Source organism: Lepisosteus oculatus, chromosome 25, assembly GCF_040954835.1.
Source record: "Lepisosteus oculatus isolate fLepOcu1 chromosome 25, fLepOcu1.hap2, whole genome shotgun sequence".
Taxonomy (NCBI): domain Eukaryota; kingdom Metazoa; phylum Chordata; class Actinopteri; order Semionotiformes; family Lepisosteidae; genus Lepisosteus; species Lepisosteus oculatus.
This window is the reverse complement of record NC_090720.1, coordinates 7,302,296-7,315,073: the sequence shown is the minus strand read 5'-3', so window position 1 is coordinate 7,315,073 and position 12,778 is coordinate 7,302,296. Positions and strand designations below refer to the sequence as shown.

Below are 12,778 nucleotides of genomic sequence, written 5' to 3'. Positions count from 1 at the left end.
CCCAGGGAAAATGCGAAGGAAACTGTGGCCTCTTGGCTTGTAAAGCTTGTGTGTTTTGTAACGGTGCATATCCAGCATCTACACAAGTAAGGAATGTAAATAAATCTGAAAATGAATAAAATACTGTTTTTTAATGAACAGAGTAATGGTCAAGATGAACAGTGTTCATACATTACAAATGTATTTTGGTTGATTGTTCTGGGCCAGAAAAAGGGATAGAAAACCACAGGTTCCCTGTAGTTCAGCTGATGCCCAACAGAGTGTGGACATTTAAGGGACTATTTCACATGGGTTTGTTTGTGTTGATAAATGTGGGCTTGTTACTGTTGGGTGTTATCTTTATTTCTTTGTGCTCAGCTTTATGTGAGCCTCTAAATTTGGTGATGCCTAGTGTTTTAGCCTCTGTATGTGGGTGTGCGTGGTGGGATAGCTTGTGTCTGACTATTTTTGGAGTGGATGTTTTGTGCATAGGGCTCATTGTTTTTGACATCCTCTTTGTGCATCTGCCTTCCTTTGTTTAAGCTATAAATTGACATTTTAATTTGCCACTTCTAATACTATGTTCATACCAATACATACTACTACATGTATACCTACACATCTTTTAAATGATTTTTTTTTCAGATTCCACTTATTTCCTGTTAGTAACAAACCACTTTAAAGATGAACAAATGCACTTCCATAGTCATATGTAAAACTGATAGATAAAATGGGTTGGGAATGGAGTGGGTATTTAAAGTGAACAGCACTGATTATGATGTAATCAGGCGAACATCTAAACAATCTGGAAATATCTTCAGGTTGTCAGTCAGAAGCAAACAGCTGTTGATTGTTTTTCTTCTGGAGCCATATCTGTGCTTTGGTATGCTTCACCTTTTAAACTACTGAAACTTTCCTTCAAAAAGAAAATGTGACTTGTGAATAAGGTAGCTGGATTCTAAAAGGTTTATCCATCCCTTAACATTTCTAATGGATTTACCTGAATCCATGACCGGTATGTTGCAAATAAATAGATTTTGAAGTGAAGTAGTTCATTCTGTACAGCTCTATGGACAGCTCCCCCCAGGCAATTGTGCAATGATGGGCAGATTTGTCGTGAAGAATTTGTACCATTTACATTGTCTTCTGCTCTCAAGTCCTTGTCAAAGTGGAGTAGTTTTAAATATACACATTCAAAGACCAAAACAATGAGGTCTTGTTTCGCTATAAAGTGAAAGGTTGGAATAATTGTGTGTAGAATATTTGACTAAATAACCCACCAATCATTATAATGTGGTAAAATAAGCCTCAACAGTTCACTTAGGCATGTCCTGAGGGCAACAGAAGGTTCAAAAGAATAGTGAAATATCAAAAAAAGAATTCTGCAGGGGAGTTATTACTTCCTTTGTTTCACAGTCTTTGCATTTGTCCCCAGAACCTTTAGAACCTTAAGGTACACATCTTTCTTGAACTGTGTACTCGAGACAACATATTGTCTGTTGTCTGTTTCATTTAACATCAGCAAACGTCTGCAGCATCTGGGCAGTGATATAGATCAAAGCCTGTTTAAAGACAATAAGGTCAATATCGGACATGATCATGCTGAAATTGTGATGTTGATGAAGCCAGTTGGGATTTCTTCTGATGTAGGCTCCCCCAGTTCTTGAAACCTGATTGTAATAGCCGAATAGATCATTAGATAGTAATTCACATATGGCAGCAGGCCAGAAGTTATGTTTTTGTCTAGACTTTTGCAGCATGTAGCGGGAGAGACTGTTGGGCTGTGCAAATCTTTGTTTTGTGCGTGATAGGATTTCTTTTGGTGTGTGGAAGGTATTCAGTATGATTTTGTGGAATGGGGGTATCAATACTGTATGTCTCCAAGTGTGCTCCAATGTGTGTCACTTTGTGACTCCCTTGTTTTGAAACTTTTTGGTGTGTATATTTTCATTTCTTGTTTGTCAGTGCATGCTCCTCTCTTTCCATAATTGACCAGGAAATGAAAGTCTGTCAGGGTGACTCAGCTGTTCTCTATCATGCTCACTCTGATTAAAGAGCTCAGATTTCCCCGCCATGGCAGTAGAAGGAATCGCATAACCACCTACGTCACTCCAAGGAACTGTTGAAGTCTATTAATAATATCTCCAGCTATCACGCCTTCTCATGCAGGCCTCCCAACCCAAGGAAGCAGAAATTATTTTTTAGCCCCCTAGAAGTATATCGAGTCAATAGCCAGCCTCCATGGCCTTTTCAATGCAGAAGTGTATAGGAGGCATCAGACACTCCCCACCCCCACCACCCTCCTTTTGCAACTTCCTCTTTTCTTTTATTTCTCGCCATGGTGACAAAAAAAAAAAACATTTTAACATGCTGCACAGCGGCCTCCAGCACATGCCAAGACTGCAGTAACACCAGCTGGAAATGTGGATATCTGAGCGAATATCTGGCTTTCAGCTCACTGAACCTCGGGCCGAGGTGCCATGCTATAAAATTAGCTTGTCTGCTTTAAATATGTTTTTAAGCCCTGTTTTTACCACCCTCTTGCTCTCTCTTTCACTATTCCTTCCCTGCCTTTAGTCTCCATACACCTCTGGACAGAATGCTGGTACCACACCATTGGTGTACCCTCCCCCCACACAGCCAATGAATGCACAGCCACAGACGCGCCCGGTACGTATTCTTCTGCATCCTAGCAGCTCTGGGGGTTATGGATGGTAGCAGGACACTCAAGACGGCTTTATGATTCAGACCAGTGAAGAACGAGGGGCAGTGCTGTGTTGGAGATAAGCGTGTGACGTGCCCTTAAAAACTTAAGAACTTTTTGAATGTATATTTTATAAAAGAACATTTTGGTCATCATTTCTAGCTGTGCATGGAGGACTGAGTTGGAAACATTTATTCCCAGCATTTTATATAACGATACAATTCTTATAATTGAAAATTGTCCCACAAGCAATGTATTACAGCAGAATGTGAGGGCACAAAAAGTTTATGTAAATACATAGAATTCATTTGATCTGCTGATTACGTCCTGTAATGTAAATCAAGCGAGAGGTTTGTCTGTGAAACTGCATTTCAGACCTGTGCTGTAGTCTAACAGCTGTATTATACGGCCCTTGGGGTGCAAAGTAATTAAACTCAACCCTTTATAAATTGTTTTCACTATGTTCTCTTTCACAGCTCTTACATCTTCTCTGGTTGGACTAGTTGTGTGTTCATTAGTTTTAAACTGGCAATGATTTGATTAAACATTAGGAACTACATTGTCGTTTTAGTACTTAGAACTTACGTTGTCAAGGGAGACTGCTCCAAAATGGTTTTCATTGAATTTGGATCAGAACGAAACAATAAGCCGACTTTGTCGAATCTTGACCAGCATGTGTAGACTGGCCCACACATTAACTGTGACCCACACACTAACTCTGTGCTTTTGACGTGGGTGAGAGGATACTGGTGTCACATCAGTAAGTACAAACGGCAAGTCACCCTACTGAACACTGTTAAGGCTCTTGTCTCTGTAGCATCTTTATAAGCAATTCCTTGTTCAAGTGACTAGACTGTCCCGCTTTTGTTGTTTTATTTACTGAACCTTTCTCACTTTTTGCTTTTCCTTTCTTTTTGTGCTTTGCTCCCAACTCCCACCCCTGAACATCCCCCCCCCCCCAGTTTGCAACGGGGCCTCGTCCTACCCATCACCAGGTAATGAACCCCTTCATTTCCTTCGCACCGTTTGTACTTTGCAATATGTGTTGCCCACGACAGCCCAGATCGAGATGTTTTTTTCTTTGTCGTAGAAATAATGATGCTGTATAAAGCATGTAACTCGTCTGAAAGTTCAGTCAGCATGGTTTATCTACATGGTTGTTATAAATCAACAAAGACGAACATGAGGTTTTGTGTATGCCAGACACCCTGTAAACTGGCATCTACTGGCTTAACAGGACAGTAAGGAAAATAGTGCTGCACTGTCATCAGGAGTTTTTGCCATTCAGTTAGGCCATGTGTATAAAGCCAGGACAAATGGCCAGTTATCAAATTGTCTGCTGATTAGGAGCCTGATTTTCTTTGGGAATGCTTCATCTTGTTCTTGTCCTGCTTTTTGATAATGTTTACCACTGTGCTTATTTTATTTCACACTCTTTTCTGCTTTGATGTTCACAAACCCATTTCCAGGTTGTTAATTTGTAAAACATCAGCACATACACATAAACTAAAACAAGACCCTTGTTTTATTCATGAACATAATTATGAAATGGATGTTATAAGGGATTACTAGTCTTCAAGAGTCTTAAAATCCAAAGGATGCAACTATTCATAAGAGATGGTAGAATCAACTATATTAACAGTACCAATAACAAAAGCCCAGAGTTCATAGAAAATATGGAGTCTTCTCCTTCTGTTTGAACATTTACTTTTTATATTTTTATAATATATTTTTTATGTTTGTATCTACTGTATCTAAAAGATGTAAATTCATGCTACATGAATAATTTAGCTCATCTTGCCTACAATCTCAGCATAGTATAAAGAAACTTAAGGCAACGTAACACTGTTTCAATAATTGTTGGGAATGTTATACAGACACTTTTACAGAGGGTCATGGACAAATATATGCACAACATGTGCAAAAGTTACTAGCATAGTAGGTGAGAATTCACAGAAAATCCCAATAAATTGGAAATTCTGGGTTAATGAGTGGCTTCTGAGGTCTGGATTACAACTCTATAATAAAAGGTTTGACAGCTGGGCTGTGCTACACTTACTTTTAAAAATTCTCCCTTTAATAATGTTTATGTTTGTGTCTGCTGTATCTAAACATGTGTGTGCCCCGGGATACCCCAGGTGTCAGGAGGTTCTCTGATTGCACAGCGTTGAGTGAGCTAGTCTTAAGGACTGTGCAGTACGTGTAGGAGTGACATCTGACTTCTGATTGACCCGTCTGTTGTCTGCATTGGAAAGGTGGTGTGGAGAGAAGCAGCACACCTTGCTGCAGCTCCCAGAGGACCCTTCCCCTGGGGCGGTGTGGAGTTACAGTGTGGGAGGCATAGCATGTAGCAAACCCAATTATGGATGAAAATAATTAACCATATGTTTCTTTTTTTTTTTTACTGTGACATTGTTGATGCCTTCGTTTGTGATGTTTATCAGGCAGCATAATCTATTCAGTAATTCATCTGATAACTTCATCAAGATGACCTTCTTAATCACCGTATTGTGCTCCATGTCTCTGCAGGATTTAAATTGAAAGCACTTTTGTACTTGCACACAATGCATTTCTGCTCGGGGTGCTGAGGTGTCTGTGGACACTGATTAATTCTTATTGGATTTTGAGTTCTGTTTTTTAATAGATTTTTTTCTAAAAATGCTTCATAATTTTTCATAGCTTTAAAAGGCTGAAGTACAAGCTAATATTCAATAGATCCTACCAAAAATGTTTACTGTAAGATTTTTGCAGTTAGATGCCGTTGTTTCTAATTGTATTTTTTGTAAGTTAGTGTGGTAAATTGCCTCCTCAGAAAGGTTTCAATCAAGTTATGCACTAGAGGTCTAATTTACATGTGCTTTCTTCTGTCTCCTGTTGGACAATGTTGGATTTGGCAATATAGATAACATTCTTTTCAACAGAAATGTTATTTGTGTAATGCTATTATTTTTGTTGCTTTTTAAACCTCTCATCTGAACAGCTCAAAACACTAGCATAGAGTTTTAGATAATGGCAAATAAAGATCTGAGGTCACGTTGTGGAACAGTGCTATTAGACCATAATATCTTTATCTTGATTGGATTTTAGTACAGGGTTATATGTACTAAATACATGGGCTGTGCAGCTCCCAGAGGACCTTTTCCTTGGGAATTTTCGGGCGGGGCGGTGGCTCTGTGGCTAAGGATCTGTGCCTGTGGCTGGAAGGTTGCCGGTTCAAATCCCGCGGTCGGCAAAGGAATCCTACTCCGTTGGGCCCCTGAGCAAGGCCCTTAACCCCACCTGCTCCAGGGGTGCCGTACAATGGCAGACCCTGCGCTCTGACCCCAAGCTTCTCTCCCTGTCTGTGTATCTGTGTCTCATAGAGAAAAGCTGGGGTATGCGAAAAGATGAATTCCTAATGCAAGAAATTGTATAGGGCTAATAAAGAAACATTACATTACATGTATCCTACATATAAACATTGTCCAAAGGCTAGTTTCTACCAAATAGTGGCGGTGACTTATTCTCATTTGTTCAATCAGAAGAGGGAGGTAAATCTTTTCTTCTGGATGTGTAGGGCACAGAGTTGATGGATTTTTACTTTTTATTATTGCCTTTTTTTATATTGTTTTCTAATATCAGCATAATGTGTCAGTCCAAAATTCAACTCTAAATATAGAATATATGAATGTATAGAAAGGAAGAGTTTGTACAGAAAAGGCCATGTACAATATTTGGGCCATGTACAAATGTGGTTTCATTCTTTGCCTAAAGAAGGTTTTGTTTTGTTCTGAAAATGGAAGTATGTTTACTTTGGATTGCTTATTCCACTCAGCATTTTTAAAAGCTGTTATTCCACAGAAAATACTGGTCATTGTTGACAAACCTTACATTACTAGAAGAACATAATCATACTGGAAAACATACAGTAGCAATCTTTTTCTGCTGTTACAGTGTAGATAAATGATAACAGAACGGAAACAAACTGCTAGAGAAGTGGCTGAAAATACCATGCTCTGACAGGTAGAGCAAATTTGCATGTGTGTATGCCAGGGGAGGATGCATGGTTTTTTATCAATAAAGTAAAGCAGGACCATTTTTATGTAGAGAATTTGTTTACAGACGCTTAAAAATACAGGCCTGCAAAAACTAGATCTGTGGGAAATGTATACTGTGAATTAATCGCAAAAGTGTGTTGGGATCTTCAGTAGGATATGTCATGACAACTGCTGTAGCTGCCAAGAGCAGTTTTCAGACAGCTACCAGTTCTGTCCTTCCTTGGATGTTCTGTAGACAAAACATTTACTTTCATTTGTGAACTGTTGACGAGCATGTTGATCTTTTCCCTTAATGATAAACTCTGATCCTCATAAATTATGAAACTGCTTTAGTCCTGAAATGGAGATGATTTTTCTTCATAGAATCTGGACAAGAGTGAGTAAAGACTGTTAATACTAAGTACATTTTTTGTTTTTCTGTTAAATAAAGTAAGCACAGTGCTATTTCACATTTTCCTCCTCCTTTGTGCCTGCAAAGCAATTGGTTTCTCAGAAACGAGAACAGATAGGAATGCATTCTCGACAACAGGCTCACTGAGTGAACCCTGAAGGTTCAGCCAAGTTCACTGCTTGCTTCCTGTGCCTGTCTCTACCTAAAAAGTGATGTCATTTCATTTCCTGAACAAGAATGCACACTTCTAAGATACAGGCCTGTGCCATTTGGAGGCTTTCAGTGGTAGGCTATAAAGAAACGTCTCAGGTGACAGAAAAAAAAAACATGTGCTAGTAACAAACCATGTAACCTAGGTGCTGAGCTGAATTCTCAAACAGCTGCCTGTCTGTTGATTGTGGGCAGATGCCCCTTCTGTCTGTTAGCCTGTCTGTCTATCCTCTACACGCATCAGCTCAGTGTGCCATTGGCTTCTCTCTCTTTCCTGCTTCAATATTCAAGGGAGGATTCAGGCCGATACAGGTAATTAAAGTCTCTGGATATGCATGGCATGAGCCCCCTGTCTCCACCCAAATTTGTCTGCTGCAGCCCGTGCCCCACCCCAAAGGATGCACACCCCCTTTGGTTTTTTTAATTAAGATTTTCTCTTATTTCATTCAGTTCATTTTTTTTTTTTAGATGGTCTCGGCTATTGTTTTTCCTCTCAACTCTTATGTTGGGAAAACAGCTTTTCTCTTTCTATTTTACTTTGCTCGTTTTTCTTTTTCGATTTACATATTTTCATTTCTCTTTGGTATTCAGTGAAATGCATGTAGAAGAAACAAATCCTTTTTTAATTGAAGTAGGGTTTTTCGAAAAAGGAATATAGTCTGGAAGATCGATTGTTTGAGGCAATATGTCTTGATGTTTCCCACAAATTGTTTCATTGGTATTTGTGAGACATTGTATACATTTTGGTTTCACTGGCATTTTTGTAGAAGTAAATGCTAATATTTCATAAAATTGTGAAAGACATTTTCTTTGCATATGAAGTAAGTACTTTTAAATGATTTGAATCAATACAAGCAATTGGAACTCTTCACTTTGCATATTTTTTCAAACATTTATGTATCACAACATTCATTTTAAATCACTATGAATTTTAATATTGACAAGTCTACAGCGTTGCTCTGTTTGAATGCTATCTTGAAAATGTATTGCCTAAATGCGGTTTCATTTCTCAGTCATCTTGCGCTGTAGCCTTTTAGCAGCCATGGAATATTTGCAAAATGAAGTTGGTGGCCTCTTTTAGGTTGTCATCCAGGCTAATTTGTTTTTTTTATTATTTTCTTAACAGTAAAATGAAATGGGACAATCTTCTGCATTGGGAAGATTGGTTGAGAGATGTATTGGTTGAAAGAAAAGATGTACTGATTTAGGACAGCAGTGCTCTCCTGTAACCAAATTTGGATTTCAATAGTACTTCGTTATCACATGCTTCCTTTTAATTCTAAGCTTCTTCTAGGAAATGCAGTAAATATTATTACTGTAAGTCATAAATCAAGTAAAGCGTATGAATTAAACTTTACGGGTGAATGTAAAGTTTTTTTTTTTGACAAGTAATAACAGCTTTTTATAGATGAATTGCACAATGGGACTTCTGTTCCTGCCTGTGAGTAATGCTGTTGATGGTGTTTAACTTTGATGTGTTGCACCATTTGCTTAGGTGCACCTAGTATTGTTTTTATGTTAAATCTTTTGTTGCAATATTTAACTTTCAGTTTAAATTGATAAAATATGTCATCTGTGCTAGCAGCACAGAAGTGTAAAGATTAGCATTGCTGCCTTGCAAGCACAGGGCTCCTTGGTTTAAAGCTGGACCCGAGGCGCTATCTGTATGGAATTTGTATGTCCTGCCCGTGTACTCCTGGGTTTCCTCCGGGTGCTCCGGTTTCCTCCCACAGTCCAAAACCATACTGATAGGTTCATTGGCCTGTGGGACAACTGTCCCTATGCGTATGTGTGTGCGCGCGCGTGTCTGTGTGTGTCCTGTGATGGACTAGCGTCCCGTCCAGAGTGTACCCTGCCTGTTGCTTGTAGGTCTAGACTCTGGCTCCCTGGCAACCCTGAAGTGAAAGAAGCGATTGGAAAATGGATGTAATCTGTACTGTGACATCATTGCATACTTGTGAAGATAAAAGGGATTTCTATTTCATGTTTACTCATGCCCTGCATTGTAAAAATCTGCACTGGATTTCAGTTCTCGGGGCCCACCATGGTTTAGACTGAATGCTGGAGCTTTTCTGTACATCTTGCACCACTAGCAGCATCAAGTGGAAATTGAAACACGTGTCAGTTAATGCACAGAAATGTTAATGTCTCTTAAAATGTGCACTGTCCCTGCTGGTGTTGTGCGCTGTCTAGAATTGATTATTACTTTTCTGTCTGCTCTTTACTCAAAATGGATTTCACATTGTGAATCCTAATATGTGACATTAAACTTTAGCAAAATCGTCTGCCTCTGAAAGCCCAAAATGACTTTATTACACCTTGACCACATACGTGGAAAGAGGATTCTCATTACACCTGTTACCTGCAATTTATATGTGTATAAACCTATCACGTTTAACCCTGAATTGCAGAATGCCGATTTCTTGTTCCTTCAGGGTTGCACAGAATCAATATCCTATCAACTTCATTTCCCAATTCACGAAAGTGGCATGGATAAGCGTGCAGTTCTTTACACTTCCTTTATGCCCAGGAGTACTGGACATAAAGGCAATGCAGTCTCGTTTTTAAGTCTTTGGAAGAGCAACATAAAATGTCTGGTTACTACCGTGGACACATCTGGAAGACTCTTTTTAGAAACTCTCCAAAAATATAACAGAAAAAAGACTGGCACCACTATATCATACAGTCTGTGCTGCTGAATGTAGAATTATCCCAGCCCCCAAATTGTTTCCAGCTTAGTTTATCAGCTCTGTCTCAACAGTTTTTGAGATTTCTTAAAATACATCACCCTTTTGATTTTGTTCACCAGTTTGTGTGTTCAGATATTTTTTCAGTTTTAAGGCACTAGGCTACCTCTGATGTAGAGATTTATGATTCATAGTCAGTTGCTTCCACACTTATGAATGAATTTTTCTTCATGTAGATTGGTACAAACTGCAACAGATGACACTCGCAACTTTCATTTTTGTCTATTTTTTTATTTTGGAGTCTGAAGGGTGTCTTGATTTATTTTTTAGCAAAGAAAAAGCAGTGGTTTGGCATTTTCAGCTAAGGAACAATTAAATAAGTTGAAGTAAGAATACTATGAAGTCTAAAAGGAGAGGTTCTTTCAAACTTAAATGTCAGTAAGCAGTTAGCAGCTACTGCATAGTTATGTGAAAATGTATTGCAGTGTTTGTTAGACTGACTTTCCCTTGCAAAACTGTTGCCTGACTTGTTCTTGGCTTGTTTGCAGGGCATGCCCAGCATGGATAGCCACTGTACAAACAGTTACATATTATGCTGTTTACAGTCCTTGACCCTGGGTTTGAGGGCACATGTTTTACACATTTTATTAATTTATTTCCTGAACAGATGCTAATATCTATTATCATTCTGTTTGAGGGGATAGTTCCTGTGCCTTAAACAGATTATTGGTCTTCACCTTAACTTTTTTTCTGCAACCTTGATGTTAATCAAAACACAATTTCTCATCATTAAAGTGGTCTTCAGCAAATTCTATTAGTCTCAGACATCTGTACATTAAAGAGACTAAGATAATGTTTGCCTTTAGCATAATCTGTAAATTTATTACGCCTTGTGTACAGCCTTAAATTATTTGTTGGAAATGCATAGAACCTTTATTATTTTTTTAAATTTCACAGGGTTTATGATGGAGACAAATTAGGTACTGGACTGTACTGTGATAAAAGGTTTTGAGAACTCCATGAATGACATCAGTAACCCGTAATGTCAGATGTTTTTGTAATCCTAAATGACCTTTTCTGAGCATGCTTTTAGCCAATGTGCCGGACTGAAGCAGTCACAGCAGGCTTTGCTCCGAGCTAGTCTTCTCTGTGCTACATAATTTCGTCTTTTCTCTCCTGCAGTTTTTCCAGAGGACTCAGATGCAAACGGCACGAGCCACCATTCCAAGTAATAACCCTTCCATTCGGCCTGGATCCCAGACTCCCACTGCTGCTGTCTATCCCCCAAACCAGCCCATCATGATGGCCATGACACCCATGCCTTTCCCCTCGCCACAGACAGCCCAGTACTACATACCCCAGGTGAGAAGGCCTAGCAAGAGGGGGAAACTGTGAGGTGTGCACTGGGAGAGCCGGTCCCAAGCTTCTGGGCTGATAGGCAGTGACTTTGGATGGTTTGAAAACTGCTTTTGAGTCTGGTCTTCACCAGTTATGGGTGGGGTCTTTGGTGGGCCTTAACTCTAATTTAACCCCTGGCGGTGGTCGTCTTGTTGATTATTTTTCCTGTCTGTTGTGGAATTTGGTGCCAGTTAGTCATATGTTTCTGCTTGTTTTTATTTCCCAGTATCGACACAGCACTCCCTACGTTGGGCCTCCACAGCAGTATTCAGTGCAGCCTCCAGGGCCCAACACCTTCTACCCTGGACCTGGCCCAGGAGAGTTCCCCACACCATACGGTGAGTCCCCTGGGGGTTCACAGAGTCTCTGTGCTGCTTGTTGCTGTACATAAGGGAACCTGACTGGTTTTGCAATCTGCTCATGTATAATTGGTACAAAATTCAGAGCTGATATCCTGGAAAGCAATTGACTCAGATTATCAGATTTTGCCTTTCCAGTTAGCGGTGTTTGGCACTGAAAACATTTATCAAGCAGGAACGCAATTAACATTTTTAAGTGGTTTATCCAGTGTTAAGAGTTATCAGATGCTTCAAGTCATTTCTCGGATTCATGTACTGAAAGGACTGGTGTCTTGGTTTTTGTTACACCTTATCTATCAGCTGCATAGTTGGTCTACTTAACTACATAACTGTAATACTTATAAACAGACACTGAAGTGTTTTATAGGTAACTGTGCCTGCAGCTAGGTGAATGTTTTAAGTAAAAGACCTTACGAAAAGTACACAATTATCTTGTGTCTAAGAAAATAATTGTGTTATTGACTGCTCAGATACTAGACTACCATAAACAAATTTTGTTACTCCTTCTTTAAAATGCTTAAAAGGAGGAATCTTTTTTTTAAATATCATTGGGTGAGTTCCCACTGATTTGTGCAGTGTATTTCATTGCCAGAAGCAACTTTTACCGAGTAGTTTGAACCAAGCTTGCCACTTTTAATGTGGTCTCTCTAAAAAGCCATGTTAATTTAAGAAAATATCAAGTTTGTTATTGACTGAATATGTTTGTACCAGATTAGGTCTTTCTTTTTGTACCTATTTTTCCAGATTTGGTTGTGTTTTTTTTCCCTTGATGGTGTTCCATCGCCACCGTGATGATAATGGTGATTTTAGTGTTTTGAGACGAGTGTTTACATCCAATAGTGATTAGTGATATTCTAGCCAAGTCTTCTAGATAGTTCATGTTTTTTTGCAAACCTCATACGAATCACTGTGCCAGAACAATCACGTCACTTAAATTGACCCTTTCAGTTACTGTGACTGTGTAACAAGAAATGGCAATAATCTGCTGCTTCTTTTCATAGTGAGACAGCACT

At 39.1% G+C, this 12,778-nt stretch overlaps 1 protein-coding gene across 10 annotated transcripts in view; it reads left to right on the top strand.

Moving 5' to 3' along the window:
- Positions 1-12,778, top strand: part of eif4g3b (eukaryotic translation initiation factor 4 gamma, 3b) — a 68,854-nt gene that overhangs the window by 22,114 nt on the left and 33,962 nt on the right. For 7 of the 10 annotated variants that reach the window (XM_015337071.2, XM_015337070.2, XM_015337069.2 and 4 more), the window contains exons 4-8: positions 2,557-2,649; positions 3,646-3,678; positions 7,613-7,633; positions 11,191-11,370; positions 11,633-11,744. In XM_015337071.2, the coding sequence (XP_015192557.2) occupies positions 2,557-2,649; positions 3,646-3,678; positions 7,613-7,633; positions 11,191-11,370; positions 11,633-11,744 (439 nt within the window). The remainder of the gene's footprint in view (positions 1-2,556; positions 2,650-3,645; positions 3,679-7,612; positions 7,634-11,190; positions 11,371-11,632; positions 11,745-12,778) is intronic. The other 3 variants (XM_069183981.1, XM_069183980.1, XM_015337068.2) reach the window with 1 other exon arrangement.